At 41.7% G+C, this 22,859-nt stretch overlaps 1 protein-coding gene across 11 annotated transcripts in view; it reads left to right on the forward strand.

Moving 5' to 3' along the window:
- Positions 1-22,859, forward strand: part of LOC106510020 (uncharacterized) — an 88,342-nt gene that overhangs the window by 2,977 nt on the left and 62,506 nt on the right. Inside the window, exons 2-5 of one of the 11 annotated variants that reach the window (XM_085022023.1) lie at positions 6,807-6,877; positions 9,615-9,685; positions 11,866-11,962; positions 12,704-12,830. In XM_085022023.1, the coding sequence (XP_084878149.1) occupies positions 9,670-9,685; positions 11,866-11,962; positions 12,704-12,830 (240 nt within the window). In that variant the 5' untranslated portion in view covers positions 6,807-6,877; positions 9,615-9,669. Of the gene's footprint in view, positions 1-6,744; positions 6,878-7,308; positions 9,518-9,575; positions 9,686-9,806; positions 9,947-11,865; positions 11,963-12,703; positions 12,831-22,859 lie in introns of those variants that run through there. The other 10 variants (XM_085022028.1, XM_013996590.3, XM_085022025.1 and 7 more) reach the window with 10 other exon arrangements.

Here is a 22,859-nt window from a genome sequence, read left to right on the forward strand (position 1 = left end):
CAGTACAGAGGAGGGTGCTGCAGTTGAGCCCCACCCATTGTTGCTCTTACTCCTCTGGGAACACACATGCCCTGCCACTGCCACTACGAAACACTCCCTGCACAGCCTACACTTGCCTGAGGGTCACTGCTACTTCCCAGGGCCCTGCAACTAGAAGCAGCCAGTGCCACCTTCTGGCGGGTCCTTGTCACTGTCAAGGGTCCAGCAACTGGGCACTACCAGCCCTGCCCATTGCCTCCATCTCCCTGGAACCATGCACAGCACCCTATCAAGGGGATAACAGCCTGCACACACTGAGGAAAGAGACTGCAAGCATACAAACCAAAAGTAGCTCTCACACCAGAAATAAGTATTAAGCCCTCACAAAATACCCAGGGGCACTCTTGCATATAAATAGCTCTCCAGGACTATAGTAGTTGTTTTCCCTAAACTCACAAAATAAGAAAAAAATCTAAGCAGGAGTTCCGGTTGTGGCACAGCAGAAACGAATCCAACTAGGAACCATGAGGTTGCAGGTTCGATCCCTGGCCTTGCTCGGTGGATTAAGGATCCGGCATTGCCATGAGCTGTGGTGTAGGTCACAGACGAGGCTCAGATTCAGTGTTTCTGTGGCTCTGGCTTAGGCCAGTGGCTACAGCTCTGATTAGACCCCTAGCCTGGGAACCTCCATATGCCACGGAAAGCAGCCCTAGAAAAGGCAAAAAGACAAAAAAAAAAAAAAAAAAAAAAAAAAGAAAGAAAGAAAATAAAAGAAAAGAAAGAAGGAAAATATATTTGAAGAAAGTATGGCTGAAAACTTTACAAATCTAGAGGAAATAGCTATCAAGATACAGGAAGCACAGAGGGCCCCAAATAAGTTAAACCCAAACAGGCCCACACCATGACATATTATAATAAAAATGGCAAAAGTTCAGGCTAAAGAGAGGATTCTAAAGGCAGCAAGAGAAAATCAAAGCATTAATTGTAAGGGAACCCCCTTAAGGCTATCAGCTGATTTCTCTACAGAAACGCTACAGGCCAGAAGAGAGTGGCAAGATATATCCAAAGTTCTAAAAGGGAAAAATTTGCAGTCTAGAATACTCTACCCAGCAAGAATATCATTTAAAATAGAAGGAGAAATAAAGAATTTTTGCAACAAACAAAAACTAAAAGAGTGTAATACCAAACCCATTTTTTAATCTCATTAAAGGAAATTTGGAAAGTACTGGCAGATGTAGAAAAAACCATGCTAAAACCTGTAATTCAAATAATTTACTGTTCACATTTTATATTTTCTTCCATACTTTTTTTTCCATGCATAGGCTCTTTGCTTGTTTTTACACATGGCCTGTACACTGTAATTTGATTCCCCTAACATGGTCATACACATTTTCTTAAGCCATTATTCCATTCATTTTGAAACATTTATTGGAAGTCTTCTGCCTGCCCTGTACCAGTTGCTAGGATTCCAGAGAGAACAAATACATATGCTCCATGTCCTCAAAGAACTTACCCCTTAGTGGTAAAAATATTTAAACACACAAAAATCATCACAACTAAATAAATGATTATAAAGTGGGATGACTATTGTTAGATTAATAAGGATATAGGTTCAAGACACAAAATAACACTGCTGTAAATGAAGTAGACATTTGTTCTTTTTTCAAGTCGCAATTTGGGTGTCAGCAGTCTAGGGTTGCAGGAAGAATCCAGGGTACCTGAGATCTAGGCTCTTTCAGTCTTGTTCCATCATTTAAGGGGTATAGTCCTCACCCGCGTGTCCAAGATGACCCATTGCTAGTGGCCAGCCAGCAGCAATAGTGTAAGGGGAAGTTGCAAGATGCTTTTCTCTTTCAGACAGGAATTTCTTCATCATTTTTGTGCATGGCATATAACAATATATGTGCTTCTCTAAACGTTAAATAGTAAGATCTAGCAGTGAGTTAGATTTCAAGTTTCATGGGGTCATGACCATAAACAATAGCAAAAAACTGTTTGTGATTTCATGTGAGGACAAGATCACAGTGACTCCTAATACTTCCTGCTATATTGATAATTGAAGCTAATGCTAAGTTTTAATTAGCAGTTAGTGAAAATATATAGTTTTTTTTTTCCTATTCAAAGTCACAGACACCTCCCTCCACCCCATGAATTCTGTTCACAGCTTCCTTGATCTAAGAGCCCTCTGCTTTTAGGACACAACCCTGAATTTGCCCATCACATGTGCTCATATCCCATTGGTCAGAACTTAGTTTTCTCCAGTAGAAGCTTGAAATAGTCTTCATTCCAGGCAGCCATGAGCCTAGTTAGAAATCAGGACCCTATTATTATTGAAAATGAAGAGAAGGGATATTGGGGAAACATTAACAAAAAAGAACCAGATAGGAGTTCCCGTCGTGGCTTAGTGGTTAATGAGCCCGACTAGCATCCATGAGGATCAGGTTTCAATCCCCAGCCTCATTCAGTGGGTTAAGGATCCGGCGTTGCCGTGAGCTGTGGTGTAGATCACAGACACGGCTTGGATCTGGTGTTGCTGTGGCTGTGGATCTGGTGTTGCTGTGGCTGTGGTGTCGGCCAGCAACTACAGCTCTGATTCAACCCTTAGCCTGGGAACCTCCATGTGTCCCAGATGTGGCTCTAAAAAACCAACCAAACAAACAAAAAACCAGATACCAGAATTTAACAGAGAGTCCTAATCCAGATCATGAGATCAGGAAAAGTATCTCTGAGAAGTGACAGTTAAGCTGAGATTTGAAATATTATTAGTAATAGTAACAATACCTGTTATTCATTGAGAGCTTACCCTGTGCTAGATAGTCTTCTAGTATACTGTGTGTATTCATTCAGTCTCACAATAGCCATACTCAGTGTAGCACTGAAAGTCCTACATCCCAGGAAACCCCTTGGCCTATGGCAAACTGGATGGTTTCACTCTATTGGTACTCTTGTTAGCATCCCCATTTTATAGAAAAGGAATCTAAGTCATGAAAAGTTCAAATAATTTGCTAGTAATGAGCATAGGAAAGATTTACACTTAGGAAGGCTACTCCACAACTTACCTACTTAACTGTTGTGTTAGTTTGCACCCTATAGATAGAGTGGCCTAAACAGCAGAATTTATTTTCTCACAATTCTGGATGTCCAAGATCAAGGTGTTAGCAGAGCTGATCTCCTCTGAGGCCTCCCTCCGTGCTTGTAGATGGCCCCCTTCTCCCTGTATCTTCACGTGGTCTTCCCTCTGGGGGTGTCTGGATCAGAATCTTCTCTTTTATGAGGATGCAGGTCAGAATAGGGCACACCCTCATGATCTCGCTTTACCTCAACTTACCTTGTTAAAGATCCTCTTTCTGAATAACAGTCACATTCTGAGGTATTGGAGGTTATGACTTCAATATATGAATGAGGGGGAGGTGCACAATTCAGCCTGTAACAACCACTATATTCTACTGCCAGCCAGTGGGGGTGGGGTGGTATTCCGAGGGAACAGCATGTCCAGAAGCCCTGAATCAGTAAAGGGTTCAGCACACTCAAAGAACAAAGTGAAAGCCTGTGTAACTGTACTTACTGAGTATGCAAGAGGGTGGACCATCTGAGATTGGAGAGGTAAACAGGAACTAGATGATGTAACATTTTGAGATTGGAGGATTTTAAGGTACTGGGAAGCCACTGACAGAATTAAAGCAGGAACTTAGATTTTTAAATGACAACTCTAATGACTGTTTAGACAATAGATTTGAAACAGGGAGAGGGGTTAGGAGTTCATGGCTACAGATGGCCAGAGCTGTTGGACAGGTGACTTGGACAGGTGTAGTTGTCAAGATGGAGAAAAGTGGGTACATATCAGACACTTTTCAGCAGCAGAACTTGCTGATGCACAGAAGGATCAGGAAAAAGATGCTTCTTGCTTTCTCCACCTTTTTGTGTGTGTATGGGAAGAGCTGGGCACCATCCTCAGCCCACAGAGTTAAAACCAATGAGCCAAGCATGGTGTTTCCAGTCCCATCACTAGAGTGGTCCAGGGCTTTGCATGTGCCCTGCCCTGGCCAAGGCCACCCATGGAAGTTTGCTATGGAATTTCTCAGAAAAATTCCTCACTAATAAAAGGAGACATAACATACAAAACACTTGTGAAACACTCTTGCCAAAAAAGGTTTAACATCAATATAATTAAGCTTATAAATCTAATTTTGAAGTTTACAAGATATATAAAGAGGAATAAGATAAATGATACTGTGTGGGAGTGGGACGGATTGGGAATTTGGGGTTAATAGATGTAAACTGTTGCCTTTGGAATGGATAAACAATGAAGTATAGCACTGGGAATTATGTCTAGTCACTTATGATGGGGCATAATAATGTGAGAAAAAAGAATGTATACATATATGTGTAACTGGGTCACATTGCTGTACAGTAGAAAATTGACAGAACACTGTAAACCAGCTATAGTGGAGAAAATAAAAATAATTATAAATGAAAAAAAAAGGATACTGTGGAAAAGCATATCATTTTTCACAGAACTCGAACAAAATATTTTAAAGTTTGCTTGGAAGCACAAAAGACCCAGAATAGCCAAAGACATCCTGAAAAAGAAAAATGGAGCTGGAGGAATCAGGCTCCCAGAACTTCAGACTATACTACAAAGCAACAATCATCAAAACCACATGGTACTGGCACAAAGACAGAAATACAGATCAGCAGAACAGGATAGAAAGACCAGAATTAAACCCACGCACCTACAGTCAACTCATCTATGACAAAGGAGGCAAGAAGATACAATGGAGAAAGGACAGCTTGTTCAATCAGTGGTGCTGGGAAAACTGGACAGCCACATGGAAAAGAATGAAATCAGAACACTCCCTAACACCAGACACAAAAATAAACTCCAAATGGATTAAAGACCTAGATATAAGACCAGACACTATCAAACTCCTAGAGGAAAACATAGGCCAAACACTCTCTGACATAAACGATAGCAACATCTTCTCAGATCCACCTATCAGAGTATTGACAATAAAAATGAAAATAAACAAATGGGACCTAATCCAACTGAAAAGTTTCTGCACAGCAAAGGAAACCCTAAACAAAATGAAAAGACAACCCACAGAATGGGAGAAAATCTTTGCAAGTGAAGCGACTGACAAGAGATTAATCTCCAAAATTTATAAACACCTTCTGCAGCTCCATACCAAAGAAAAAAAAAAAAACCCATCAAAAAATGGGCAGAAGATCTAAACAGACAGTTCTCCAAAGAAGACATACAGATGGCCAAAAAACATTTGAAAAGATGTTCAGCATCACTCATTATTAGAGAAGTGCACGTCAAAACCACTATGAGGTACCACCTTACACCAGCCAGAATGGCCATCATCCAAAAGTCTACAAACAATAAGTGCTGGAGAGGGTGTGGAGAAAAAGGACCCCTCTTACACTGTTGGTGAGACTGTAACTTGGTGCAACCAACTGTGGAAAACAGTATGGAGATTCCTCAGAAAACTAAACATAGAGCTACCATTTGATCCAGCAATCCCACTCCTGGGCATCTACCCAGAGAAAACTCTGACTCGCAAAGACACATGTACTCCGATGTTCGTTGCAGCACTATTTGCAATAGCCAAGACATGGAAACGACCTAAATGTCCATCGACAGAGGAGTGAATCAAGAAGAAGTGGTACACATACACAATGGAATATTACTCAGCCATTAAAATGAACAAAATACTGGCATTTTTAGCAAAATGGATGGACCAGGAAATTATCATGCTAAGTGAAGTCAGACAATAAGACACCAACATCTAATGCTTTTGTGGAATCTGAGAAAAGGACAGACTGAACTTCTTTGCAGAACAGATGCTGACTCACAGACTTTGAAAAACTTATGGTCTCCAAAGACAGTTTGGGGGTGGGGGGATGTGCTGGGGTTGTGGGTTGGAAATCCTACACAATTGGATTGTGATGATCATTGTACAACTATAAATGTAATAAATTCATTGAGTAATAAAAAAGAATAATTCAAAGGAAAAATTCAATGAAAAAACAAATTAGGGGAATGTTCTAACTTAAAAAGGACCAAAGAAATATAAAACCAAGTGCACTGTAAGAAACTTGATTAGATTTGGCTTCAAAATATAAGCTTTCGAACATATTTTAGGGTCAGCTGAGGAAATTTGAATTTGGGACCAAAGGTTAAGTGATGTTAGGGGATTACTCTTAGTTCTTCTTAAGTGTGATGTTATTGTCATTTTACGAGACAGCTTTACTCTTAGGAAATACAGGCTCAATTATGTAGGGAGAGAGTGGTGTGATATCTGCGACTTATTTTCAAATGATACAGGAAACAAAATAAAAATGTGTGTACATAGGGAGTTCCCTTCGTGACTCAGCAGTTGAGGAGCCTGACTAGGATGCAGGAGGACGCAGGTTTGATCCCTGGCCTTGCTGAGTGGGTTAAGGATCCGGCATTGCTGTGAGCTGTGGTGTAGGTGGCAGACGCTGCTCGGATCCTGTGTTGCTGTGGCTGTGGTGTAGGCCGGCCACTGTGGCTCCAATTCCACCCCTAGCCTGGGAACTTCCATATGCCACAGGTGCAGCCCTTAGAAAGAAAGAAAGGAAGAGAAAGAAAGAAAGAAAGAGTGCCTGTGTCAACCACTGAGTAAAGGCAAGAAATTAAGCAATTTTGGCATGTGGCAAAATGTTCTCAGTTGCTAAATCTAGGTGGAAGATGTATGGTTAGTCATTGCACCACTCTGAACTTCTCAATATGTTTACAATTTTTCAAACCAACCCCTCTTCTTTCTCTGGATTTCTGAATGTGACATCTGTAACTGAAGCAGCGGTGAGGAAGCCTAGATTGAGGATCAAGCTGAAATGCTGACGTGGCTCTGGGTTCCTGCTGACCTCAGTGAGTAGATGCGTTTTTGACCACCCGAGCTGCCCTTCCTCAGAACTTTTTGTGTGTGACATAATCCGTATATCTTACAATTTAAGAGATTTCAAGTTGAGCCATTATCTCTAGTGGAGGCAGGAAAAAGGATTGAAAATAGAGTAGAGTAGTCAGGGAGGTAGCTGGGAAGCCAGGAAGTAGTGGTGTTACAGATATAAATCATAATTCACATATTAACTTGGTCCTCTGCTTTTGAAAATATTATGAGTTTTCCTATATCATTAAGATTTATTTGTAAACATTTTATTTAATATGTTTGAGTAGGTAATATATTCCTATGGCAGATTAAATATGACCACAGATTATTTTTATAGCTGCTCTCATCAAGAGGTGGGAGTCTTTTTCCCAACCCTTGAATCTGAGCTGTCTTTAACATTTGCTTTGACCAGTAGAAGATAACAGAAGTGCCATTGTGCAAGTTCCAGAACCTGCATTTCAGAAACCTTAGCTTCTGCTTTTCCCTCTTGAAGACGTCTCTGAATCTGCCATTAAGGAAACTAGTTTAACCTACTGGAGGATAAGAGGTCATGTGGAAGAAATTTAGACAAGAGCCAAGAGCAACTGCCAGACATGTGAATGAAGTCCCTTTGGACCTTCGTGCCCACCAGATAGCCCAGTTGAATTCCGCCATGTGACTGAGGCCAGGTAAACAAGCAGCAGAACAACCCAGCCAACCACAGAACCAGGAGAAATAATAAATCATTGTTGTTATAAGTCATCCAGTTTGGGGGTGGTTTGTTATACAGCAGTTGATTACTAATGCAATTTCCATGGAGCAAAACATTTTAAATATAAAAATATTCAAGTGAGGACTTAAAGAGATATTTGAGCACCCATGTTCAGAACAGCATCTTTCAAAATTGCCAAGCAATCCTCATGTTCACTGACTAATGGATGGATTTAAAATGTGGTGTGTGTATACACACTCACACTCACACACACACACAATGCAATTGTTATTCAGCCTTAAAAAGGAAATTCTGAAGTTTCCGCATGGCTTAGTGTATTAGGGACCCAGAGTTATCACTGCTGTGGTGCAGGTTCGATCCCTGGGCTGGGAACTTCTGCACACTGTGGGTGCTGCCAAAAAACTAAAAAGGAGCAGTTCCCATTGTGACTCAGTGGAAACGAATCTGACTAGCATCCATGAGGATGCAGGTTCAATCCCTGGCCTTGCTCAGCGGGTTAAGGATCCGGCGTGGCCGTGAGCTGTGGTGTAGGTCGAAGACACAGCTCGGATCCCACATTACTGTGGCTGTGCCGTATGCCATCAACTACAGCTCCAATTCAGGCCTTAGCCTGGGAACCTCCAAATGCCATGGGTGCAGCCCTAAGAAGACAAACAAAAAACAACAAACAAACAAAATAAAAAGGAAATTCTGACACAAGGTATGACATGGATGAACCTTGAAGACATTATGTTAAGTGAAATAAGCCAGGCACAAAGGATATACTATATATGATTCCTCTTACATAAGGTATCTGGAATAGTCAAATTCATACAGATCGAAGGTAGAATGGAGAGGGAGGAACGGGGCATTATTGTCTCATGGGTACAGAGTTTGTTTTGCAAAATGAAAAGAATTCTGGAGATGGATGAAGGTTACACAACAATGTGAATGTTGTAGAACTATATGCTTGAAAACAGTTATGATGGTAGGTCACAGATTTTTCCCAGTTTGTTTTTGGTTTTGACTTTTCATGTAGAATCTTGCTGTGTAGAAATTTGTAATATATTTTTAGGTAGTCAAACTTACCAGTATTTACTTTTTTTTTTTTTTTTTTTTTTTGTCTTTTCTAGGGCTGATCCCGTGGCACATGGAGGTTCCCAGGCTAGGGGTGTAATTGGAGCTGTAGCCTCTGGCCTATGCCAGAGCCACAGCAACTCGGGATCCGAGCCACATCTGTGACCTACACCACAGCTCACGGCAACACCAGATCCTTAACCCACTGAGCGAGGTCAGGGATCGAACCCGCAACCTCATGGTTCCTAGTTGGATTCGTTAACCACTGTGCCACGACAGGAACGCCTTTTTTTTTTTTATTTGTCATAATGTTTTATTCAGTTTCTGAAGGGTTCGTTGGCTTTGTGTTGTGTATGTTCCAGAATCCTAAGTCTGGGCCAGTGTTTTGAGTATTAAGACGTATACAAATATCCCGCTACCACTAATTTTCCTTTAACGAAAAAAGCCCTAGAGAAACCTAAGAAATTTGGGGCTTACTGGAAAATATGTTTTATAATTTATATTACATTTAATTTGAATCAAGTTTCCCTTTTTCTAAGTACTCCTTACCCATTTTAATGCTAATGTTCTTAATGTTTTTCTTTTTGAGCTCTATGAGCTTATATATACTCCATCTATCAAATCTGTTTTAAGTGTTTGTCATACTTTTGTCAAATGGCTTTCCAGTTTGTTGTTTACTTTTAGTTATTAATAACATGTTTTATTATATGTAGTTTTTTATTTTAAAAGCTGTATATATTCACTGAAAAAATTAAGTAATACAAGACCATATATACTGAGTACACATAAACACATATATTAAATGTGTATATTAAATATATATGTAATAAACCCTCTCATACTGCTAAGGGTATGTGTGGTGATTCTCTTGACATTTAAAATTTAAACTTTTTATGTTGTTGAATCTACAGAACTTTTCCTTTTTTAATTTCTTCCATGTGTTTGGAAAGACTTAGAAAGACCTTCCCATACAGAAGTCAGAGGTGGAGAAGAGACAGAGCAAATATGGAGAAACCAGTAGGTGGGCTGTTGAGGTTGTCTGGGCAAAATATTATTGTGGCTTGGACTGGAATTGTGGAATAGAGATAAAAAGAGGTGGACAGGTAATATATAATTTGCTTTTTTTTTTTTCTTCTTTTTAGTGCTGTGCCTGTATCTGCTGGCCTATGCCACAGCCACAGCAACGCCAGATCCAAACCACGTATGCCACCTACAACACAGCTCACAGCAACACCAGATCCTTAACCCTCTGATCAAGGCCAGGGATCAAACCTGCATCCTCATGGACACTAGTCAGATTCGTTTCCACTGAGCCACAGCAGGAACTCCTCAATATATAATTTGGAGGTTGGCTTAACAGACAGATTGATGAGGAGAGGTGACGGAGAAAAGAGAAATAAATGATGGCCTAGATTTTTGGCATATGCAGCTAGTGGAATGGGGGTGTCTTTTTCACATTCCTGAGCTGAAGAATGTGGTCTTTATAAGGTGATCGAAGGTATCTTGGTATACGGTATTTTCCCAATGATATTCGACATGTGATCCCCTTTAGCAGGATCCTTAAATATGGGGTGACACACCCTTGACTCTGTGGCTGCCCTTGGTATTTATTTTTGACCTGTCATGTTTTAAATGTGCCTGTTGTGGGAATGTTCTTTTTGTGTTTACAAAGCGTTCTAGAGTTTGTCACTCATTCTCTGCGATGATTTCTTCCTCAGTACTAATGTGGACTAGAGTTTTCCACTCCCCATTCAGTGGGAGCTTCTGAAGGAGTGTTTTGGGCACCAGAGACTCACAAACATGGGCGGGAGCCACGACTCACCCCCACCCCCCCAGTGCTTTCTGTGGTTATCAGATTGTTGCAACGAGGCCCTCAGGCAGTTCCTGGGGGCCGATGCTGCATAAGTCACCACCACCTTTTGTTTCAACATCAGGGTTATCAAAGGAGAATGGTTTATGAGTGTGTGATCTGGAACTGCTGGTTTGGAACTAATCACAGTCAGCAGGTTTGTTTTTGATGTTGCTGTTGTGCAGAACAGTGCCCGGTGAAGCTTCTAGTCCATCTTGAACTCCACAAATAAGTTCAGAGGACACGAACATTTCAGAACATCACAGCAGTGTCAGAGTGCCTACCTCTAGGGAAAGAAATAAAGTTCATTGCCTCTGACCCTTGCGCCCCAGGACAGTGTATCGGAAGCCTGCATGTGACTGCTCTCCCTTAACAGCCCAGAAAAGACGTATCTGACTTCCTGCCAGAAGGACACACACAGAGTTGCTTATCTGAGAGTGATAGTGGCTCATGTGGCCTGTGCTATGCACATGCTCCCTCCTGAGTCTTCTAGCAACCAGTCACACGGGCCAACAAGGGGGAAGGTTCACTAGAGTTAGGAATGTAGCCTGTGGTCTTAGAACAGCTTTTCTGAGCAAAACTAACTGATCCTTCTAGGGAAATAAGCAATCTAGGTCTTTCAAAAAGTCAGTTCTAGCTAATCCACAATTCTGTTGCATAACCAAAGGTCACACCTGCAGGCAAATTAAATGTTTGTCGCTGAGGATATTTCCATCTGGCAAACAAAATACTGTGGGATTATTCTGCTCCCGCTTCCTGGAATGTCCTTGTGTGCTGTGTCTTCGAGGAGGCCATCTGGCCGCAGTCCCAAATCCCCAGCCTTTGACCAGTCACCTCCTGCCTCCTCAGACTCCCGAGAGAGCTATGCAGGGGGACAGTTCTGGCAAGTGAACACTGTTTATTACTCTGTTTATACAAGCCCCACTGCTGAGCTCGTCTGCATCACTTCAAAAGCAAAAAGAGACATAGACAAACACAACAGAATGGTGGGGACCCAAGACCTAGATCAAAGTGATAAAGCTGCAACTGAAGCTTCCCTGAGTTTGGGGTACCGGAAGAAACTCTCGAGCTTGTCCTTGTCACCAAAAGGCATACTACCCTTTTCTTGCCTCATAAACTTCTACTCCTTACCCATTGAACCCCAGTTCAAATACCTCTTCCTTTCTAATTTTCCTTGATCAGGCCACATCGAAGAGAAATGAGTGGTTCCTTCTTTTGTGATTCAGTAGCAACTTGTGTGTGCTTCTCTTTGATCACTTTGCTAGTTCTTTCTCATTGTGGTAATCTGTTTACATGGCCCTCTTCCCAGGCTCCAAAAGTAGACTCTGTTTTATTCCTCTTTTTATTTCCAGTGCCTGGCCAAGTGCCCAGCATTGGGAGGTGTTCGGTGTATTGTTTGGGAAGCCATATTTTCTGGCATTGGAATCAAGGCACCTGGGTGCCCATGGGGTGAGTAGGGCTGCTGTTCGGTGGCCTGGGGCCCAGAGTGAGGGGATCCTTCCTTTTCACATAGAGCCACAAGTTGGCAGGGCTGCATGATCCCTGAGGGGGCACTTCCTAATTTGCACCAAGATGTTGTATTAGGCTTGCACCCTGTTGGAAGAGCAAACCAGCCACTTTAAGAATGGCAGAATGTGAAGAGATTCAAGCTTGAAAGGAATAGTTCCCCTCATGAAAAGTTTCCACTATTCATTTAACAGCCAAGCCTCCCAGTTACCTGATTTTGGAGAACTTATTGTCAATTTATGAGTGAGAAGAACTTGAATGCATCATGCTTTTCAGTGTAGTGTACTTATCCGCAATTACTGTTTTTCTAAATACACAAGTATACAGTTTTAGACCTGAAAGGAAGTTACCTATTGTTTTTTTTGTTTGTTTGTTTTTGTTTTTTTTTTTTTTTTGCTTTTAATACCGGCTTTGAGTATGGGCTAAGCCCTAGAAACTAATAAAACTGGCCAGTGTCAAATATCTAACTGGTGGTGGGTTTCTTATTTGCTAAAAGAGATCTATCATACATTTCTATTGGAAACAAGAAGAAGCACAGTGGTCACTATGTTAGCGCAATTGCAGTTTTATTCTTTTCACTCTTTAGTCTCCACTTTGGTCTTGTATTGCCAATTTTTTGAATGCAGAAGCTGCTGATTTTTGAGTTTGTTTTTCTCTCTGTTGCCACTCACCTACCACAAATAGACCATCAACCATGCTGGGGATAACACTGCTAAATGCTCCACACAATCACGTCTGTGAAGAAGGAAGATTGATGGTGGCCCCTGCACGAGGCACAGACAAGACCTGTCATAGTTGTCATGTGGTTATGGTGAGTTACTTCTGTGCAAATTGCTCTAAATAGGAATTGAAGAACCAAAGTTTGAAAATAGTTTGCTTTTCGTATATATTAGAAATGACTCCAGGTTTTCTCTATGATAATGGCCTTCCAATGTGGGAGAGAAAAGAATGGTATAGTTTTGCACCAGAAATTGCAAATACCTTATCTAGGCCACAGCCCCTAAGTCAAGCACCCTGGGGGGAACCGCATATCAGTGAACATCGCCCACTGTGTGTGTTGCAGAGGGAAAAGCTTAGGAGCTCAAGGACTTATGATGTCACTTCCCTTTCTTCTTGTCTTCTTTCTTCATCTCCTCCTGTTTCTTTTCTTCTTTCTTCTTTTGGCACCCACACTGGGTTGCCACCTACAACTTTTTTTTGGCCATGCCTGAGGCATGTGGAACTTCCCAGGCCAGGGACGAACCCATGCCACAGCAGCAGCCTGATCCACTACAGTGACATCGCCAGGTCCTTAACCTGCTGCACCACAAGAGAACTCCTACAATTTGTATTTAATGAGCCTCTTTACACATGTGTTTTTATCTGGATGTCTCTTGAATGCCCACGCACCTTCTTCTCAGGTGTTCCTTATCTGCTCCCACATTACCGGATGGGGAGCATCTTGAGGAAAGGAAACAAGTCTCGATTTTATTTGTTTTTACTCCCCGGATGTATAGTAGAGTAAGTGGTTGTTCAATGCATCTTTTAAAATGAAAGTTAATGAAAGCATTAGTGAATGAATGGAGGTAACAAGCCTACCCCTGGTAAATACATCATTTACTTAAAATTTCTAAAACAGGAGTTCTTGTGCTCAGCGGAAACGAATCCAACTAGGAACCATGAGGTTGCAGGTCCGATCCCCGGCCTCGCTCAGGGGGTTAAGGATCTGGCATTGCCATGAACTGTGGTGTAGGTCACAGACGTAGCTCAAATCTGGTGTTGCTGTGGCTGTGGCATAGGCCAGCAGCAACAGCTCTGATTGGACCCCTGGCTTTGGAACCTCCATATGCCATGGGTACAGGCCTCAAAAGACAAAAAAAGAAAAAAAAATCTGAAACAAACATGTCAGAATATTAAGATTTTCTAACTCAGGGTGGTAGGTATGAGTATTCATTATCTTAGTCTCCATACAATTTTTCGTATTTGAAAATTTTGGTAACATTTAAAAACCAAAATGAGTAATGAAGGTGGTAGCAGTATGATAAAAATGCCTTTCTTCAAGGATCTCATCATTTAATTAAAGAATTGTTCCAATGATTGTAGAGGTCTACTGGGCTGTACATTTTTCAGAGTTGACTGGCTAGCTATAAAAAAAGCAGCATATAACTCTAAACTTAGAAAAGCAGAAGATGACACTACTTGTCCAGTTTTGCAGGGTATCCTCAGAATCAGCAGATAAGCACTTTTGTATTTTTTTAATGTATATCCAGCCTCTGTGAACTAGGAAATATGGTCAAGAAGAACTGGATGAATTTAGGCAGCATGGTCTTGGCTCACTAAATACCTGGCGGTTTGTAAAAAGCTTCTTGAGAGCAAAAGATCTCTGCTCCTTTGGGTCAGATCTGCTCTTCCTGTTCTCCATCCTACTCTCTTCCTGGAATGGACCTGCAAGAACCACATCAGTGGATGCTCATGACTCAGCCTTCTAGTTGGGATCACTTAAAAGTCAAAGAAAGGGAAGAAGGGGAGGGAGGTTAGGTTGCTTAATCCCTTTGTTCCCTTCCTATGAAGTTGCCTCCAGCTGACTGTGTCCCTAACTAAAGGTCATTGTTCCTCTACACAACTCTGTGTCTCTGTCTCTCTCTCTGTCTCTTGGGTCCAGGAAACATCTCTTCTCCTCATCTGTCATTAATAAACGCCAATGCCTGCACATATGCACCTTTGAAAACAGTCTCTTTGTAGAGTTCCTGTCGTGGCTCAGTGGTTAACGAATCTGACTAGGAACCATAAGGTTGTGGGTTCGATCCCTGGCCTTGCTCAGTGGGTTAAGGATCCGGCGTTGCCGTGAGCTGTGGTGTAGGTTGCAGACGCGGCTTGGATCCCAAGTTGCTGTGGCTCTGGCGTAGGCCGGCAGCTACGGCTCTGATTCGACCCCTAGCCTGGGAACCTCCATATGCCATGGGAATGGCCCAAGAAACAACAAAAAGACAAAAAAAAAAAAAAAAAGGAAAGAAAAAAGAAAAAACAGTCCCTTTGTATATAAAACACCACAAACTAGCCTCTTCTTTGATGTCATCGGTTTTCTTTTGGAATACTGATTAAAAAAGGGCTGGGACCATGATGTTCAAGCTTTACCTTAGCACCCAGGTTTTCTGTCCTTAACTTAGCAGTTGTCAGAAGAGAACTTCAGAAAATTGTGTTTAAACACAAACTCCTGTCTGTACCTGGTGTTCTCAGCTCTTTCTAAATCCTTTCACCTTTCTTTCCTACCACAAAGTTGTAGAAACTGAAATATTAAATTACTGCTAGGAGTTCCCATTGTGGTGCAGTAGAAACGAGTCCGACTGATAACCATGAGGTTGTGGATTCGATCTCTAGCCTCCTCAGTGGGTTGGGAATCTGGCATTGCCATGAGCTGTGGTGTAGGTCCCCGACGTGAGTCAGATCTGGCATTGCTGTGGCTGTGGTGTAGGCTGGCGGCTATAGCTCCAATTTTGGAGACCTATCATCAGTATGAAATAATTATAGTCATCCTGTAATAAATTCCACCTTCTGATCATTTTTAGCCACTTTGTGATCTTCATACATTAATACAGTAGTATATGTAAATAATAATCAGAGAGGGCCATCTAAACATTCATTCTACCATGTAATGATGAAAAGGGAAATGTTTATCAAAATGACTATACCACCTAAGTCAATATACAGATTCAATGCAATCCTTATCAAATTACCAAGGACATTTTTCACAGAACTTGAACAAAATATTTTAAAGTTTGTTTGGAAGCACAAGAGACCCAGAATAGCCAAAGACATCCTGAAAAAGAAAAATGGAGCTGGAAGAATCAGGCTCCCAGAACTTCAGACTATACTACAAAGCAACAGTCATCAAAACCACATGGTACTGGCACAAAGACAGAAATACAGATCAGCAGAACAGGATAGAAAGACCAGAATTAAACCCACGCACCTACAGTCAACTCATCTATGACAAAGGAGGCAAGACGATACAATGGAGAAAGGACAACTTGTTCAATCAGTGGTGCTGGGAAAACTGGACAGCCACATGGAAAAGAATGAAATCAGAACACTCCCTAACACCAGACACAAAAATAAACTCCAAATGGATTAAAGACCTAGATATAAGACCAGACACTATCAAACTCCTAGAGGAAAACATAGGCCAAACACTCTCTGACATAAACGATAGCAACATCTTCTCAGATCCACCTCTTACGGTATTGACAATAAAAGCAAAAATAAACGGGACCTAATCCAACTGAAAAGTTTCTGCACAGCAAAGGCAACCCTAAACAAAATGAAACGACAACCCACAGAATGGGAGAAAATCTTTGCAAGTGAAGCGACTGACAAGGGATTAATCTCCAAAATTTATAAACACCTTCTGCAGCTCCATACCAAAAAAAAAAAAAAAACCCATCAAAAAATGGACAGAAGATCTAAACAGACAGTTCTCCAAAGAAGACATACAGATGGCCAAGAAACACATGAAAAATGTTCAACATCGCTCATTATTAGAGAAATGCACATCAAAACCACTATGAGGTACCACCTTACACCAGCCAGAATGGCCATCATCCAAAAGTCTACAAACAATTAGTGCTGGAGAGGGTGTGGAGAAAAAGGACCCCTCTTACACTGTTGGTGAGACTGTAACTTGGTGCAACCACTGTGGAAAACAGTATGGAGATTCCTCAGAAAACTAAACATAGAGCTACCATTTGATCCAGCAATCCCACTCCTGGGCATCTATCCAGAGAAAACCCTGACTCGCAAAGACACATGTACTCTGATGTTCATTGAAGCACTATTTGCAATAGCCAAGACATGGAAACAACCTAAATGTCCATCAACAGAGGAGTGGCTCAAGAAGATGTGGTACAGGAGTTCCCGTTGTGGCTCTGGTTAGCAAATCTGACTAGGAACCATGAGGTTTCGGGTTCGATCCCTGGCCTCACTCAGTGGGTTAAGGATCTGGCATTGCCGTGAGCTGTGGTGTAGGTTGCAGACAAGGCTCAGATCTGGCGTTGCTGTGGCTCTGGCGTGGGCCAGCGGCTACAGCTCCGATTCAACCCCTAGCCTGGGAACCTCCATGTGCCGCAGGAGCAGCCCAAGAAATGGCAAAAAGACAAAAAAAAAAAAAAAAAAAAAAGGTGTGGTACATACACACAATGGAATAGTACTCAGCCATTAAAATGAACGAAATACCAGCATTTTTAGCAACATGGATGGACCTAGAAATTTTCATGCTAAGTGAAGTCAGCCATGCATTGAGACACCAACATCAAATGCTTTCCCTGACAAGTGGAATCTGAAAAAAGGACAGACTGAACTTTGCAGAACAGATGCTGACTCACTGACATTGAAAAACTTTTGGTTTCCGGAGGAGACAGTTTTTGGGGGGTGGGGGAATGTGCTTGGGTTATGGGATGGAAATCCTGTGTATGATCATTATATAACTACAGATGTGATAAATTCATTTGAGTAATTAAATAAATAAATAAAATTTAAAAAAATAAAATGGAAATGTGTGTGATTTAGTTAATTTGAAATATTGTGGAAAACAAAAAACAATGAGAACTATAAGTGTCTGGGATAATGTCCCTGGGCCTAGCCAGAGATGTCTGGTGACACTCGAAACTCTTTAAAGCCTTCATCCATACCATTCCCTCTGCCTGGAGCACTTACCCTGCCTCTCCCACTCTTCAGCCTCTGCTTTAATGTCACAACCTCAGATAAATCCCTGATTTCAGTTTAAAATAACCACCCACCTCCTGATAGAACCTAGTCCTTTTCCTTTTCCATACTTAGCACAATATAAAGTATATTTGTGTATGTGTTCATTGTCCAATGTCCATCTCACCCATGAGGACAGAAACCAGGTTTGTTTGGTTCCCCCACTGTATTTGCAATTCCTACCACAGTGCCTATCAATATTAGGGGCCCAACCAGTAGTCACAAAATAAGTGAAGGCACAAAGTTCTTAGAAAGGAAGAGACATTGCATTTATGAATTCTAACTCCATTTATACTACTGTTATCAAAGGTGGATTATTTGCTTCCCTTATGATTATGTCTCAAATAGGGCTATTGAATATTGTTGCCAGGATAAATTGAAATGAATATATGTATATATTTACTGTAGATTTGCATTTTATGAGTCATGTTTTGCTCCAGGAAGGCAAAAGCCCAGCCAAGACCTTGCCATAAATAGTCTTTTAAAAAATAAGTCTTTACTTAGGGTTATAATTAGATGTAGTAGGGGATGCCTGCTGTTTTTGCTTGCACAACTTCCTTTCCACAAATTCCTTAGGTTACAGAACCAAGGACCACCGTGTATGGCCTCTCAGGGGTTGCGCACTCGAAACTCCAGGAAGTCCTACTCACATTCACTGTAACATGAATTACAGTTCTGAAGCTGTGTAAAGGGTGGCCCTGACGTAGGTAAACGCTCCTTATCCACCACATCATCCAACCTGTGGGTCAGCTCCTTTACCGAAGAAGTAGACATGTGATCCAGGCCAGTAAATCATAAAACTATCTCTAGAAATCACCATTGCTTATTGTAGGACTAGACACAAAACCCAAGGAAGCCAAACAGCACCCCTTGGGTAATTATGTAAATGGTAGGAAAGAATCTCTCTTGAGAGTTCCAGTATTGAGAAGCATGACAGTCTATGGAGTTCCCGTTATGACACAGCAGAAATGAATCCTACTAGTATCCCGGAGGATGCGGGTTCGATCCCTGGCCTCACTCGGTGGCTTGGGGATCCGGCATTGCTGTGAGCTGTGGTGTAGGCTGGCAGCTGTAGCTCCAATTTGACCCCTAGCCTGGGAACTTCCATATATGCTGCTGGCGCGGCTTTAAAAAAAAAAAAAAAAAAAGCAGCATGACAGTCTGGAGCTGCTAGGGGTTCTTTTGCTGCAGAGCAATAAAAATATATTTGCAAAGGAAGTTGGCATAGAGAAAGGCAGAACTGAAAGAAGGAGAAAATGAAACAGATTTTTTTGATGATAGAGGTTGATTCCCCAGTTCTGCCTAAACTACTTATGGGCTTTTTGGCCATGTGAGCTAATCAGTTCCCTCCCTTACTTAGGAGAGAAGTTGGGAGTTGAGTCACTTGCCACTCCAAAAGTCCTGGCTAATACAGATGCACAAGCAAAACCATAAATTAGGAACTTGAACTTTGTTTACTGCCTGACAGAACACTGAATGTGCACTTGCAACAATGATAATGTTACTTCTCTGCCTCTAACCCTCCAGTGGCTTCACGTCTTAACCCAGAGACAAAGCCAACTCTCCACACATGGCCAGTAGGTCCCTACAGAGTCTGTCCTCCCACTTTCCCCGCTTTGCTCACTGTGCATCAGGAATCCTGATCTTGGTGATGCTTACATTTGCCAAGCATGCTCCCACCAAAGGGTATTTGCACTTGGTGTTCCCTCTGCCTGATGTGCACTTCCTAGTTATCTGCCTGTGTTCTATTCTCTGTTATTTGTGAACTTCTTTCATCACCCCACCTAAAAATCTTACTTTCCCCTCTCTGTATTAGTTTCCTAAAGGTTCCATAACAAAGTACTAAAACTGGGTGGCTGATTCAACAGAAATTTATTGTTTCACAATTCTGGAGGCTAGAAGTCTGAGATCAAGGTGTAGTTGGTTTGTTCTGAAGGCTGTGAGGGAGAATCTCTTCCATGCCTTGTTCCTAGATTCTAATGGTTTGCTGGCAATTGCTGGTATTCCTTTACTTATAGAAGCATCATCCAGTTCTCAGCCTTCATCTTCTCATGGAATCCTCCCTGTGTGTGTGTCTGTCACTGTGTCCTAATTTCCCCTTTTTATAGGGACATTATTCATATTGGATCAGGACCCATTCCAATGACCTTATCTTGACTTGATCATCTGCAGAGATCCTATTTCCAAATAAGGCACATTCACAGGTACTGGGACTTCAACATCTTTTGGGGGATGCAGTTCAACCCATAACACTCCACTATTGCTGTCTTATTTTTCTTTATAGTATGTATTACCATCTGACATATTATAAACTTAGGTTTTTACTGATTTAATGTCTTTGTCTCCCTCAACTAGGATATGAATTTTGTGAACACGTAGGTTTAATGTTTTTTCTTTATTGTTTTTTTGGTTTGGTGAGGGTCGTTTGTTTGTTTTGCTTTTTAGGGCCACGCCCATGGCATATGGAAGGTCCCAGGCTAGGGGTCATTTAAAGCTGTAGCTGCTGGCCTATGCCACAGCCGCAGCAATGCAAGATCTGAGTCGCATCTGCAAGCTATACCACAGCTCACATCAATGCTGGATCCTTAACTCATTGAGTGAGGCCAGAGATCAAACCAGTGTCCTCATGGATAGTAGTAGTAGTTGGGTTTGTAACCCACTGAGTCACAATGGGAACTCCAGTGTAATGGTTTTTGTTTTTTGGTTTGGGGTGGGTTTTTTTGTTCTTTTGTTTTGTTTTGTTTTTTGTTTTTTAGACTGTACCTGCGGCATATAGAAGTTCCCAGGCCAAGGGACGAATCGGAGCTGTAGCTGCCAGCCTACACCATGGCCACAAGCAATGCCAGACCCAAGCCACATCTGCAGCCTATGCTGCAGCTTGCAGCAGTGCGAGATCCTTAACCCACTGAATGAGGCCAGGGATGGAACCTGCATCCTCATAGATACTAGTCAGAGTCTTAACCCACTGAGCCACAATGAAAACTCCCTAGGTGTAATGTTATATCCACAGTTTTTAAAACAGTGCCTAGTATATAAGAGGTATGCAATCAAAATTTGTTAAACAAGTAAATACTGTGGGCTCTCCTATTTTAAAATAGAAAGTCTAAAACTTCTTTTTGCATAGTCAACTATTTAAAGGATGTAAGGCTTCTCAGACATCTTTAAAGTACATCTTTAGAGTCTAAGACTCGCTGGAGATCTATTTTAAAAAATCTCTGTCACAAACTAACAAATACCATTCCTTTGAAAATAGAAGGGTAGATAGAAACACTCTGGGGAAGAATGGAATTTGGGAGTGGTAGGTTGAGAGAGGACATGTGAGGAGTGGTAGAAGTTAGAATAAGGTTAAGAGTGGGCAAGCTCTGGCAAAATCTAAAAGTAGTGATCTTCCTGCCTGACTTCATGATAAAGGTATGCCAATGGCCTTCACTGGAGTTACACTGTTTTCATTCCCATTAAAAAGTAATTTTAGGGAGTTCCCATTGTGGTTCAGCAATAATGAATCCAACTATTATCCATGAGGATCTGGGTTTGATTCCTGGCCTCACTCAGTGGGTTAAGGATCCAGCATTGCTGTGAGCTGTGGTGTAGGTCACAGGGGCAGCTCATCTTCTGCATGCTGCGGCTGTGGTATAGGCAGGGGGCTACAGCTCCCATTCCACCCCAGCCTGGGGCCTTCCATATGCCACAGGTGTGGCCCTAAAAAGGCAAAAAAAGGTAATTTTAATGTGAAAACAAATTTGCCTGCTGCAGATATTAGAAGTGCCCCCTCTGGCATTTATTGAGAGTACTATCAGTGCACAACTTTATCAAGTTGTATTGTCATTTTCTGTCTTTCATCTGATGCACCCATTGGAATGTGAGCTGAGAGGTAAGGGTGTGTGTCCTTGTTAACCCATAGGTGGTCAAAAGACAAGTGATAAGTATACATGCGTTTGTGGCAGCCACACACAAAAAGAGTAGAGCCCTTACTTACACAAGGCTTTTAGAAATCAATAAGAGAACAAATGACCCATTGAGTTAAAGGTAATGCAGGTGCCATGTAAACCTAACAAGTTGCTCAATCCTCCCAGTAGCCAGGGAAATGCAAATTAAAATAATAACAGAATTGAATATTTGCACATCTGCTTGTTGAAACTGGAAAAGTGAGGGTATGGATAATCAGTCACCCTCTTACTTCAGGTTGTGGGACAGTATGTAGAACTCTGTGGTCAAATTCAGAATAGACTGACCTTTTGACCTAAAAATCCTACCTTTAGGAATCTATCCTACAAAGAATGCAGCCTTCAAAATGATACAAATTGGAGTTCCCATCCTGGCTCAGTGGTAAGGAACCTGACTAGTATCCATGAGGACACCGATTCCATCCCTGGACTTGCTCAGTGGGTTAGGGATCCAGCATTTTCATGAGCTTGGTGTAAGTTGCAGACGTGGCTCAGATGTGGAGTTGCCACGTCTGTAGCATAGGGCGGCAGCTACTGCTCCATTTTGATCCCTGGCCTGGGGACCTCCATATGCCATGGGTGCAGCCCTAAAAAAAAAAAAAAAAAAAAAAAAGAGAGAGAGAAGAAAAAATGATATATATCAATAAGGCTCCAGAATGTCAGTATGGGAAAGACATAGGGGATGCCCACTTCGTTTTAAACAAATCAAGAATATATGTTTTGTACTTCTGAGTGTATAGAGTAAAATTTCTGCTCTCTACGGAATTAATTGTCAATTAAATAGCACAAACAACATTTATCAAATGTCATTTGGAGTCAAGGATGATGTCTGATTCCCTAAAATTCCCCTTTAGGAGTTGAGTCAAGAATATTTAAGAAAATAATTCCTCAGCTTCTACCAGTCTAAACCACCCTAAAATAGTCTCTGATATGTATAACCTGCTCCAAAGTTCCAAAGGTGGGCTTCGAAGGTGAAACGAAAAATGAACGTGTACCTAGGGCTGTACAAGACTCAGCTTTTGCTCCCAACTTTCACTCTGTGCTCTCACCATCCTTAGTTGTTTCTGTTTATAAGAAGAAGGGGAGGAGTTCCCATTGTGGTACAGTGGAAACGAATCTGACTAGGAACCATGAGGTTGCCGGTTTAATCCCTGGCCTCA

This window comes from Sus scrofa, chromosome 4 (genome assembly GCF_054392235.1).
Source record: "Sus scrofa isolate SSC_HxYL_T2T_F1_AM1 chromosome 4, Sscrofa_HxYL_maternal_Yorkshire_Landrace_v2.0, whole genome shotgun sequence".
NCBI lineage: Eukaryota > Metazoa > Chordata > Mammalia > Artiodactyla > Suidae > Sus > Sus scrofa.